The sequence below is a fragment of the Vidua chalybeata genome, chromosome 2 (assembly GCF_026979565.1).
Source record: "Vidua chalybeata isolate OUT-0048 chromosome 2, bVidCha1 merged haplotype, whole genome shotgun sequence".
Taxonomy (NCBI): domain Eukaryota; kingdom Metazoa; phylum Chordata; class Aves; order Passeriformes; family Viduidae; genus Vidua; species Vidua chalybeata.
Genome location: NC_071531.1, coordinates 64,824,817 through 64,837,868, shown reverse-complemented (window position 1 = coordinate 64,837,868; position 13,052 = coordinate 64,824,817). Strand labels below are relative to the sequence as shown.

At 41.4% G+C, this 13,052-nt stretch overlaps 1 protein-coding gene and 1 long non-coding RNA gene across 2 annotated transcripts; one reads left to right on the top strand and one right to left on the bottom strand.

The window, feature by feature from the left end:
• The first annotated feature begins 1,160 nt into the window (after nucleotides 1-1,160).
• C2H21orf62 (chromosome 2 C21orf62 homolog) lies at nucleotides 1,161-11,621 on the top strand. The gene is given in 5 exon segments (XM_053968898.1): nucleotides 1,161-1,214; nucleotides 9,507-9,679; nucleotides 9,682-9,758; nucleotides 9,760-9,993; nucleotides 9,995-11,621. Coding segments are annotated over 5 exon segments (645 nt in total). The 5' UTR covers nucleotides 1,161-1,179; the 3' UTR covers nucleotides 10,121-11,621.
• LOC128802488 (uncharacterized) lies at nucleotides 3,668-13,009 on the bottom strand. The gene is made up of 3 exons (XR_008435459.1): nucleotides 12,874-13,009; nucleotides 4,781-4,882; nucleotides 3,668-3,847 (listed from the first exon to the last, which is right to left on the bottom strand). It is a non-coding gene; the product is annotated as an uncharacterized LOC128802488 (long non-coding RNA).
• Nucleotides 13,010-13,052: the final 43 nt, after the last annotated feature.

Sequence of the window (13,052 nt, the reverse complement as noted above, 5' to 3'; positions counted from 1 at the left end):
TAGTGTAGTCCTACTGCATTTCCTTGTGAAGCTGCTTATGAGTTCTTGCAAATAATCTCACTGCTTATTTAGGACTATTAGTCCCAGGCTAGCAGCAGAAATTCTAGCATTCAGTAGGTACTCTGCTGTGAAAACAGGAATGTAAAGGTGGTGAAACAAAGGTGGTGTTTTCCATGTAGATTGTGGAGAAGCATAAACAGTGTTTGAACACCTGAGAGCCAGTTGTGCCTCTGCTAAGCTGTGACTGAAAATTTCATAGAGTCACAGAATATCCTGAGTTGGAAGGGACCCACAAGGATCATTGATTCCAGTTCCTGGCCCTGCACAGAACACTCCAATCCTACCCTGTGCCTGAGAGCATTGTTCAAATGCTTGTTAAGCTCTGGCAGCCTTGAGACCATGACCACTGTTCTGGGGAGCCTGTTCACTGCCCAACTATCCTCTGGGGGAAGAACCTTTTCCTAATATCCAGCCTAACCCTCCCCTGATACATATTCAGGCCGTTCCCTCAGGTCCTGTCCCTGGTCACAGAGAGCAGAGATCAGTGCCTGCTACTCTGCCCCCTCTTGTGAGGAAGCTGCAGACTGCTATGAAGTTTCCCCTCACAGTCTCCTCCAGGCTGAACAAGCCAGGTGACCTCAGCCATTCCTCTTACAGCTTTCCAGTTACTCCCTCCAGCTGGCTGAGCAGGCTCTCCAAGTCTGCCTGAAGTTGTTTTAAACCTTCACCCAAAGTCCCCAGGAAGCAGGCAGAGCAGAATATGTGCCATGGGGACAGTGATAGGGCTCCCCAGGTGGATGGTCAGCACAGAGCCACGAGGTGAGCAAAGCACCAGAGGTCCTGCTTCTGTCCCTGCACAGCAGGCTATCCAATCTCCTGTGAACACAGGTCACTAGCCAAGCACTCCAGCTCCCCTCCCAGAGTGAGCAGGGAGCTGGCTGGCACATCTAAGCATTTCCAGGCGAGCCCTTTGTTCCTGACAGTGTGGTACAGGTGGCATTAATGGTCAGGGCAGGCCTTGGACCACCCTGCTGGCTGGTGGGGGAATGCCATGGAATGCTGGCCCATGAAAACATAAAAGAGCAGCATCGTGTGAGAGAGAAGGCACTGCTGCCTGCTTTACAGACTGGCCCCACTCCCAGCCACAGCTGAGAAGTTCAGCCAAGCAGGAAACTGGGCATGGACAAACCCATCTGCTGGCATCCAGAGAAAGAGTAAGTCATTGTTTTGGCTCTAAAGGAGGGGGGTAATAAGAGATAAACATTTAATAGCTTGTATTTTTATGAATGAGGCTGTTTCTCTCCCTTTCCAGTAACTCTTCCTAGCAGGTATTTGTGTTTCAAATTTCTTGCTTTGTAATGGAGGTGAAGCAACAGATTCTACAAAGTTTGTCTTTCATATGTTGCAATTGTTTATACACTCTATCTGTATGCCTAAGGTAATAATTAATAGTTCTATGAATAATAACCACAAGGAATGGTGGAGTGATTTACTCCATTTTGCAAAGACTCCTTTAGGCAAATCTTAAAAGGGGACAGGAATTTTCACAGGAATTATTCCAGCTGACAGAATTTGAGACATTTTATTTAGTTAAAACTGCCTTGAGAACACTGGAGGAGAAGGATCAAGGAAAGAGCATCTAGGACCTCTGTTTTATTCTGCCATTTAATTTATAAATAAAGTCAGTGATAATGTAAGGACAAACTAAAGTAAATATACTATCTCTATATAGCTCTGGAGTCTCAATGGCAATGACAACATTCACTATCTGAGTGAACAGAGCTGAGATTTTCGGCCCCAAGGTGCCCTGCTCCAGAGTTTCAGTCTCCAGCTGCTTACCAGTTTTTTGATCATGCAGCTTTCTGCTCTTTTTTTCCCCTAATTTAGGATCTGAACAATAGAAAATTAAGTGCTACTATAGACTGTAATTTTCAGCATTATGTTTTGGGGTTAGGTAATCTTTAGTTTCATGTAATGTTTAACTTGAACTTTTGTCCAGGTCACGTTAGAAAGGGTACTGGAAAATAACCAAAATTGCTGTCAAACTTTCTTTCCTAACGTTCACTCAGTGTAAGTGCCCTTGTTCCAGGGAGTAGTTGGTTTGACATAAAAAAAGAAAATTCTAAGAAGTCTTTAAAAATAAATGTGAGTACTTTAGCGTTGAAGTGTTCAGCTTGAGCCACCAAAGGTAGCTCTGGCTTTTGGACAATACTGACCACCCATCCTTGGGACACCTGGCTTCCCAGAAGGTGTTCCTCTCTTAGGACACATGAATAAACAGAGCTTTGACTGTGCATACCTTACAATTACAAAAGTACTTCTTGTTTGAAAATACAACTGTGTATTTGCGAGCCTGCACATTGATGCTTTATGCATGGATATAGACTTGTGGGTTTTTTTGAATACTTGGACTTGAAATGCCAGGGAGCACAACTCCACCAATCATTCTACCTTACATCTGTGCAAAACAGTTCTCTCCTCCCGTGCTGGTAAAGCTTTATAACACTTCCTTCTCACTTTTTATTAATGTAAATGCTTATCCTGATGCAATTCAAACGTTCAGTGTGTGTCTGCCTTCCCAGACAGCGTGCACTGTGCACACCTCCAAGCTGGAGTAGCTCCGGATGTGTTCTGGCAAAGCAAATTCCGCCACTCATCCTGGAACCCTACTCTTTATTAGGAAAAGTGCAGGCTGCATGTATGAAACACAACATGAAAATGAAATTCTTGCACATGCCTCCTTTCTGCTCTCTCAGGGTTGGGAATAATCAGGCTGTGACTTGCTGAGGGTGACCATCATCTGGGGGAAAAAACGATGTATCACCACTTCCAATTCTTTGGGAGGAGAAGATTTCCTCCTTTCCCCTTTTCTCCTATTATTCTGCCTCCCTGCAGTTCCATGTCACTGCCTTCCCTGCTGTAACGTTTGCCTCTATTGTGGACAGAAGCTCTACACAGGATGGACAGACTTGAGGATTTTACAGAGGTGTTTATAGATTAATTGCCTCTCCTGGAGTCTTGGTACCTCTGAAAGTCAAAATACCCATACAATGAACATTTCAAGGGTCAGTGTGTTGTTCAAGTTCAGTGCTACAGTATTATCTTGCTGGGAAGGAATTTGTTCCTCTACACTTGAGCACTCCACCACTACAACCTAATGCCAGTAGCCCAGGCTTCAGCTGCACAAGCAGACACAAATGTTATTTTCAAGCTATTGACAACAAGAATGAATCATGCTGCAATCTGAAAGGCTGTAGAACTTGTAGAGCTTTGATTACAAACTTATTTGCCTCAATTTATTTATAGACTAACTAAATAAGTACAGAATTTGTTTAAGCAAAGAGACGGAAAACAAATTTCCTCTCAGCTATCAGCCCACTTAAGGAATTCCTAAAATTCCCATGGAGTAAAACCAGCAAATCTAGCATTTTGTTTTCCTTAAGGACACAGTCTCCCTAGAGCTTTCTGATCAGATTATGTAGCTAGTCAGATTAGGTTTATTCAGGGACTGACTCATTGCATTTTCCTGTAATCTTGTATTTTAACACCTGCTCAGTTTAAAATGCCATTTTGATCTAAATTGGATGGGTTTGCTATTCATCCTGTGTACATTACTCAAGATTTAAACTCCTCTTTGCTTAATACACCACTTTCAGATAGGCATATGTTCACGCAAGTGATGAATGAGGGGTTTAATTAGTTTTTTTCTGAAGAAAGAATGGTAGACATCAATTTTATAGGCTTGGAACTTCCATTGAATAGGATAAACTTTTCTTGTGACAGTAGCATTCTCAGAAAATAGTCAAAGGCTTTTTATTGCTTTTTTGCAGTTTCTTAATACACAGACCTGCAATTAGAGGGGAAAAAAGAGTGGAATTATCAAAGCAGATTAAAAAAACCTGAAATGATGCTACTACTAAATAAGCACTGAAAATCTCCTTTAGCAGTCAAAACCTGTGAAGCAAAAGGAACAGGGATGGAATCTTGTGCTAGAAAACTTTTGGGATAACACGTAATAAACCATGGGTTTCCGTGCTGGATGGAAGATACACATGTAAAACCATGCATGGCTGAAACAATCAAACAAATAATTTTCTGCTGCTATTTATATCTAGTCTGATTTCCGCTTGAGAGGCCTCCCAATCAGGACAAAAAGTGAACAAAATATTTACTACATTTAGATCATTCAAAATAGTTTTTTCAGAAGCAGGTTTTTGCTACCAGAAGTAAATATTTCCCTAAAATAATTGGTATTTTTGCTTGTTGCTAAACAGAGAATGCAGCTTCCCTTCTCCCCTCTCTATTGCAGAGATTCCAGCTCCAAAGCAGCAGTAGCCTTACCCCTCCCAGGCCAGCACTGCAGGCTGCAGTCACTCTGAGGTAGCTTCTGGGATCTATTTTTCCGCTAGTTCTTGCATGGAAGGAACAGCTCATTACTGAACAACAAATGCTGGGTTGAATATACACCACATTAATCAGGAACCACAAAAGGAGCAGCATGGATGGCTCTTCTAGAGAAATGTTTTCCCTTTTCTTTTACTTTTTGTCAGAAAAGCCTTGTAAAGTTAGCAAAAAGCCTGCCTCAGGAGCTCAGTTTTGTTCTCTTTATGTATATTTTGCCCTGATAAAGAGGTTCCTGACTAGTTGAGGAAGGATTCTTATTCCTTGTTTCGTCTTCATTCCTCCATCCCAGCTCTGGGCTGCAGTTGCCTCTCCTCCACCCAGCCCCTCATAGAATAGAATTCTTCATAAAAGAATTTTGGGTTGGAAAGGACCTTACAGCCCATCTCGTTCCTCCCTCTGCCATATGCAGGGACATCTTCCACTAGATCAGGTTGCTCAAAGCCCTGTCCAGCTTGGCTTTCGACACTCCCAGGGATGTCTACAAGGAAAAAAATGGTAGCTTCAGACTTCAGCCACATGAAAATCAAGAAACTTATGCCAATCAGCAATTATCAATCTTGATAATTAACATCGTCAGGACAATTAAGTATCTTTTGATCTTGACCATATCTCACTTCCACCTCCCCATTTCCCAGAAAGCTGTTGCACTTGCAGAGTTTCTATCAGAGCTCTTGTAATTGCTGAATCTTTACCCTCTGACACTAGAACTGAGGTATCTTCAGTTGAAAGAAATCAAAATCCACACTCCAAAACTTTTCTGAAGTGTTTTAATGCTCTAATTGGCAGGTAACGGCTGGGGAAACATTCTCATTCTTGTTTGAAAAATTTGGATTAATTATCAGTAATTTCCATGGGATAGCAATATGCTTCTGCTGCTCAGTGAATTTGGGTGACAGCTTACCCTGGCATAAGAAAACACCTCTTGGGCAATACAGTCTAATTACTATTCAAGGCAATAATGTGTTCTTATACACAGATTTCTCACTTCATTCTCACACATTAAGTGCTTGCGACACTGCAATTCTGGGCAGCTAGGTGTGGTGGGGTGGTGGTGAAAGAGCTCAGCAGCTGTTTATCGCCTGGATTTACTGTCCTCCTGTTTTTTCTACTTCTAATTGTAGGTTTCAAACCAGAGCATGTAAAGATGGAAAGGATAGGAATGTAGGCTTTATCTCTAATTTACCTATGCAGGGGTAGGGTGGGGGAATTTGTTAAAGTTTACCACTGGAACAAAAAGGAAACATTACAATCACAGGGCATAATTTCAAAACACTGTGCAATTTTTAGCTGACTGTATGAGACCAACTTAGAACAAATACCATTGCAGTTGAGTGGAGGGCATGCATCATTTGAACCATGGTTGTCTGGGATGTTGTTAGAAATAATACCACCACAGAGAAAGCATGTTGTTAGAATAAACCATCATCTGTTTGGACAAATTTATTTTTTGCTGGATTGGACAAGGAGAGCTATTTACCAAGATGATATTATTTCTGCTGGAGGTCATCTTGCAGCCTGGTAGAGCTCTAGATTCTTTTAATTGAAAGTTTAAACCAGACCTTCAGCAGTAGTCCAAGACCGCTTCGTGGTGCTTCAAAAGTGCATGCCACATTTAGGCTATGGAGTCATTCTGTGTTTTAATAAAAATGTATATATTAATCATCTCACTAATAATTAAAAACTTCAATCACTTTTGGTATGCAAATGTGCTACCAGTTTTATTACTCCAGCCACTTTCAAGCATTGATGAACACTGGGTATAAGGTTGGACAAGAATAATGGTCTAAAACAACTGTCTTGGACAATTATATGGAAATAAAATAAAAACCAGCTCCTTCTTAGCTTGAGCTTCTGTAGAGAAAGGAGTTATTCTTTTCATCAGAATAGATACATAAAAGCAGGTAGGTTTTGGTTACCCATCAGTGAGCGAAGAGCATCCAGATAATTTGCCAAGTTCAGATTTGAAGTCCTATTCTTATTTCCTGGGTTCCTGAGTTCAAAAGTCTTCTGATATAAACTAGAAAGCTGAAAAAGGCTTCTACGATTTTTACAGAACTTCTATACCTGCTACATTACATAAAGACATGTCAAATAGCTTATGGAAGCCAGTTGTAAAATCCATTGTGTCAGATGGATGAGACTTTGAATAGTTGTACTGATTATACTGGAGGTCTAGCTAAATTTTACTGAAAACTTAGGGAAGAAGATATACCCACCAGTTTTCTGAGAAAATTGTATAGAAAATCTTGACATTTAACACAATCTGCTGCATTATTTGTGTTTCTATAGGTTATGTCTAAAACTATTCTGGTGAGTTCAAGAGATAAATTATCTCTGTTAATGGAAGCGGGTAATGCTCAGAGAGCGACCATGGTGGAAAGATGCACCAGACACACCATATTCTCCAGTTTTCTGAAATACTTAATCTTTTTAATTTTGGATATGATGGAGAACAGAACTACAACAGGCAAGAAAATTATCCCATATTTTATTTCATCTTAATGGTAATATTACAAAAAAGGGCTCTATGTATCTCCAAGAGCCCTACTGAAGGCAGTTCTCCCATCCCTAAAAATTAAAGCAAATAATTTTCCAAGCCTTAAGCAGTGGAGACAGCGATGTGGTTTGATTAAGAACCATATAATGCATATTTTTCCATAGCTAGTTACTAGCTTAAGAAAAGATGCATTGCAGGTGACTTTGACACTTCACAGACACATAACTTGCAACGTATATTTCACTTCTTGCACATCTCTCACCAAAGCCACACAGAAACTAAATCCTGATAACTCGATAGGAATGTTTCTGATTTGCAGGGAACAAAGAAGAATAGACATATTTCTGGAGTTTAAATTTCCTGGAATGCCAGATTTAGACTTTTGTTTGGATTCAGATGGATGGACCTCAAATGTTATCAGCTAAGCTAAACCTGATTGTTCGGCTGCAAACCAGAAGAGAACTTTAAAGGTTCTCCACTCTTCAGGTACTGAGAAAATAAAGGAAACAAAAATAAAGGAAACAACAACAAACCAGTAGAGAACTTTAAAGGTTCTCCACTCTTCAGGTACTGAGAAAAATAAAGGAAACAAGACTTAAAACTCATGAGGATGCATCAAGGTATTTTAGTCTAATGTTTGATGAGTATTAAGCCCTCAAATCTTAAGTGGAATAAGTGGTATCACTCCTTTTGACACAGGTGGGAGTTTGAATCTCTTTTACTTTTTTTTTTTTTACTTTTTACAAACTCATGTTGTCAACATTGTCTAGGATTTCTTGCAAATAGTACCTCCAACACAGAAAAATCCAAATAATTTAATTTAGCTGTGAAACTGTGTTGATATTACAGATTTCTGGTCTATGAAACTGTTAGCCACTGTTAAGGACTGAGAAAATAACCAGTGTGGAGGTCTAGTAATAGGATTTACAATGTGATTAAATGCTTAGATAGTGGAAACATTTCTAGCAATAATGATACCGCAACAGGTACAGCTTGGATGATTCTGACCTTTGGAGTTAAACATCCGCCAGCACCTGGACTGGAATTTCTGGTATGTTCCACAACATATATTAAATATTTGATTTAAAAACTTAAATGTCTGCATCTTTCTGTCATAGTTTGAGAATGGTATTCTCCACTTTAGTACTCTCACTAAAAAGCCTTCCACGCTCCCCTCCCCCTACCTCCAACTGGAGGTACAAAAGGCAAAGCGCATGGGTTGAGATAAGAACAGTTTACTGGAAACAGCAATGAGATAAGAAAATGAACAGGAATAGGACAAACAGGAACAAGCATATTAATAACAGAAGTCTACAAAACTAGGTGTATTGCATGTTTTCTGAAGTGCTGCAGACAAACATTCTGGATGTGAATCAATCTTTTTACATGATAAAAGCCAAATTCTATCCAGCATATGCCCTACTGCTGCTTTCACTAGAACCTGACATCTTTGGTCAAAATTTGTCTCCAATGCTTCTTTGTGCTTCAAAATAGTTACACCAAATTAGACAGACTTTCCAACATCTTTATAATTTCTGTTAAGAAATTGCACTGTACTTCATTGGCTGTAAAATCACATAATAATACGTCAGGAAAACACAGATGCTCCTGGTAAAATTCAACTCCGCTCTGAAAACCAAAGGGCTGGCAACTAAGAATCCAAGAATCCCACCAAACATGCTCCCAACTATTTGAGGTGGCACATGGCTGGGATGGAAACTTGCTCCATTGTCATAGGTATGTGTGGAGTTGCTATTTTGCTTTGCCAGGGTAAATGAAGTGGGGGCAGAGCAACTGACAAAGCCTGGATCTATCCTATAGTAGTTGCTGTGCAAGACACAATGAGAGGTGGTCCCTGGTCCTCAAAACTTACTGGAGGCTGGAGCATGGATCAAAATCAGGTTTTATCAGCACTTCACATAGCTCAGAAGGATATGTGCTGTGCCCAGCAATACTTCTGCCCTTAACTGCTCTCCCTCCCTTCATCCCTCCCTTTTCCCAGAATATCCCACACCAGTTTAAGCAAAGGTTATCACAGTGATACTTAGCAATTCAGGTGTAAAACAAAACTATCACTTCTAGCCCTTCTCAGACTGCCTCACTCAGGGAAGTGGAGAACAGGGTCCTTTGTCACCCCTGTCTGGGGCTGGAAGCAAAGAAAGCAGAAAGGAGAAACAAGCAGGAATTATCCTCCACAACTCCTCGTCCTGTCCTTACCTCTGCACAGGCCAGGCCAAAGAGCTGTCTGCATAGAGAAGAATGTGTCCAAGCTGATGATAAGCAGATGAAACCAATAAGAGCAAAAGAAGAATGAAGAAATAATCCCAAAATTTTGTCACAATCCATTTTCTAAATCAGTGTAGTTGTGCTTTCCCCTTAATGCAGAACTGCAATATGGCTCTAAATAGATGCGACAGATAATGAGTGAAAAAGCAGTGTTAACCATTGAGAGATCTTTAGTATAATAAAGAAATTGTTTTTCCTCAGTAGGTAAAGCCAAGTGATCTAAATCACTCAGTAAAAGGAGGAGACACTTGGCACCAGTGCTAATGAAGCCAATAGCCTACCCTGCTTTCTCCATTTGTCTGGTTCTCATTTTGGCCAGATTCCTTTGCATACACATCAGTTTTGTGAGAAGTCAGAAGAACCACACGCTGATCTTCACTAAGGAAAACACAATTCACAACTGCAGCTGTTCTGTGGCTATCTGTGACTCAGATCACTGCCTGGCAAACTTGATGTGCAACTGCAAAACAGTGCTGCCCTCTACCATGAAAAAAATACCTACAACAGCCACCTGACCATCTGGTTCACAGACACCTCTGTGCTGGATATGGTCCTCAACTTCACAAGTTGAGGTGTGGGATTTGAAGCTGTCCTTCTGTGGCACCACTCCTCTCCCAATGGAATATTTGGCCATTTGGGGACTTCGAAAGCTCCAGGTAAGCAAGGTCAAGGGACAATTTCCAGAGCAGGGTGTAACTATTTCCAGCAGCAGCAACAATGACAAAGACTTTCTTGAGGTACACAACAAAGACAGGCAAATGCTTGCACATATTTCTTGTCTGGATACCTCATTTTTCAAAGGATATTTCATTGCTGAAGTCATACAGCGTGGAAAATGTCTCTAGTATCATTAAGCATTTTCCCAGCCTGCTGTACTCTGATGTTTTCTCAACTTCAGACAATGAGAGCTATGTTGCAACATTCATTTACTGAGTTATTTAACACCGTCAGTAGTGAGAGGCATGGGAGGCTACTAAGAGTGATAGGATGCCTTTAAGTTTGTCTGGTTTGTCTAGGAGGATGTGTTAGGGGACTGTGAGAGAACTCTACAAGGAGATGTTTGAAGTAAGAGACTCATCAGATTAATTCAGCAAAGTCTTTCTTAAAGAACAAAGTAAATGTGAAACAACTATTTTCCAAAGCATTGTTAGATTTATTTTTTGTTTATATATTCTAGGCTAACAATTAAAATCTGCAGATAAATTTTGTTTTAAGGCTGTGCCTCAACAGAAAAAGGCATAATCATGTAGCTCCCATTGCAGAAGAATCCAAGCCCCCCCATAGAATCACTCAGGTTAGATGGCAGCTCAGCAGGTAAATTCAAACTGCTTTGCAAACTGCAAACTACACCCATTACACTCAGAGATTTACACTCAGAGAAACAGAGGTATTGGACTTCCCTCTGTGAAAGAGGTATTTCCCTGCATCTGTCCTTTCTTCCTTATCTCACAGTTAATCTTTATTTCCAGATCACAGAATACTCTGGGTTGGAAGGGACCCACAAAGATCATCAAGTTTAACCTTAAGTGAATGGCCTATATGGGGATTGAACTCAGGACCTCGCTGTTACTAGCACTCAGCCAATCTCAGCAACACCTTTAGCGCAGTCCCCTGCTGTCAGCTCGACTGCTTCTGGGATCAGACCAGGCAGCTCAGCAGTTGGGTCCTGAAAGCTCCCAAGGACGGCACCTGCACAATCTCATTGGGCAACTTTCTCCACTGCCTTGCCTTGTCGTCACTGGCAAGCTTTCTTCCATATATGAACCTTAGCCTTCCCTTCTCCAGGCTGAGCATGGCCAGTTCCCTAACACTTCTCTCACAATCACATGTGCCAGCCCCTGCCTGTCTTGGTGACTCTCCGCTGGACCACGTCAGCTGATCCATATTTTTTCAGAGAAAGGCTGCCACCTGCATGATGGATGTGCTGACACCTGCAATTTCCCCAAATGGAGGGAGCCTCAACTTTTGTGACAATGGCAAATTGCTCATGTTCTCCCATATGAGAGAGCAGAAATACTCCATACAATGACTCTCATCTGACAAGGGAGGTGAGGCTTTGGGCAGACAATTTTCAGATGTGTTCCATGAAAAATGTTGTCATCCCCTGAAAAACCTACACCAGGACTATTAAAACAGCCCAAAGTCTGCTCCTTGCCCATGTCTGCAGGTTTTGAATTCTGTGAGATATGATTAAGGCTGGATCCATCCATACAGTACAATAAAGGCTTTGAAATAAGATCCTTGCCAGCAATGGATTACATTAAACTGAGATAAAATATAAGAAAACTTCTGTCCAGAGAAGCTGTGTCTGCCCCGTATCTGTGAGTGTCCAAGGCTAGGCTGGGTGGAGCTTTGAGCAACCTGGTCTAGTGGAAGGTGTCCTTGCCCATGGCAGGGGGGATGGAACTGGGTTATCTTTAAGGGCCCTTCAAATCCAAACCAGTCTGGGATTCCATGATTCTCTGTGCACTTAAGGGAATGGCTATCAAGATTCTGAGGAACCAGAGGAATTCTGAGGAAGTGAAGCTGCTGCAATTTTAAAGAAAGAATATTTCTATTTTAAATAGTCATATTGATACAATTGTAATCAATGATGGAGCAGTTTTGCTAGAAAGCAAAACTTAATTTTTCAGAAGACTTCAATACATGCCCACCCCCCATTACTGTGCCCTTTCCCACTAAAATCAGCAATGTGCTAACGATGGAATTAATGGGGCCTATTTGCAATTGCAAATAGATTTAATCACACTGGTTATTGCAAGCTGGATACCGAACTCCATTTAACTCAGCCAGAGAACAACTGAATCAGCTGTTGTAAAGACATCGTTTCCTTTGTCAGCACCGTGGCAACAAATTATAAGCCTTTTTCTCCAAATTACAAATATTTCCAGTGATAACTCTCATGACTGTCTATTACACACAGAGGCAAATAATTCATGTCATATGCCCAGGAACTCCCTTATCCAGCTGTCTGTGCAAGAGAACTAACCTTGCCTTCACAAAGTAGCAACTCACCAATCCTACATCGGAGAGTGTTGTGTTATTAAAAAGAGCCAGTACACACAAATATATTGATTTCTAAATATTACCAAGGCTTTCTCCAAAATCTGGAAAAATGAAACCTAGATGACTTCAGCAAAGATCTGCTGCCCTCTGGTAAAAAATGTGCTGAAATCACAGTAATTCCCCATTACCATGACAACGGTGTCAAAAAATTCACACATGCAGCAGTAGCTGAGGGTGTATGTACTCTGGCCTTGTTGGGAAGAAATGAGGTTAATAAATCCATGCTCTTTCTAACAGAGCAAATTAAATTTCTAGTTACTTTTGCCACTGTAGTGTTCTGAATAAGGCTGGTGCAAAAGACATTTTATTCCAGTGCCCAAGTAAGCACTCCAGTTTGCTTTTTCCAGGAAAAAATCCTCAACTACAGAAATCCACAGCTCAGATATTGTGCTGAGCTTCCCAACGGCCCTATTCTGCCCCAGCAGACACCAAGAACCTGCTACCAATTCTATTTTATAGGGCTTTGCGCTACAGAAGTATTGCATTAGAAGTTCGCAGAATTTTTCCAGAACAACGTCTCCTAAAACGCATCTACGTCTGGTATAATAAAACAAATTTTATATAACAAACTCATCTCCCATGATGAACCTTTTCTTTAATAAAAGTCACTTTATACTTACATCACTCTCCTCTTCCCTTCCTCCCCCCCGCCCCCCTCGTTTCCGGGCGGGTCGCGCTGCTCTCCCGGCACAAGATGGCGCCGGACGTGAGGAGGCAGCGGGGGTGGGGCGGGTCGCTCGAGCCCCTGCTCCGCGCGCTCCCCGCCGCGCAGGCGTAGTGCCCCGTCCTCCGCCCGCCG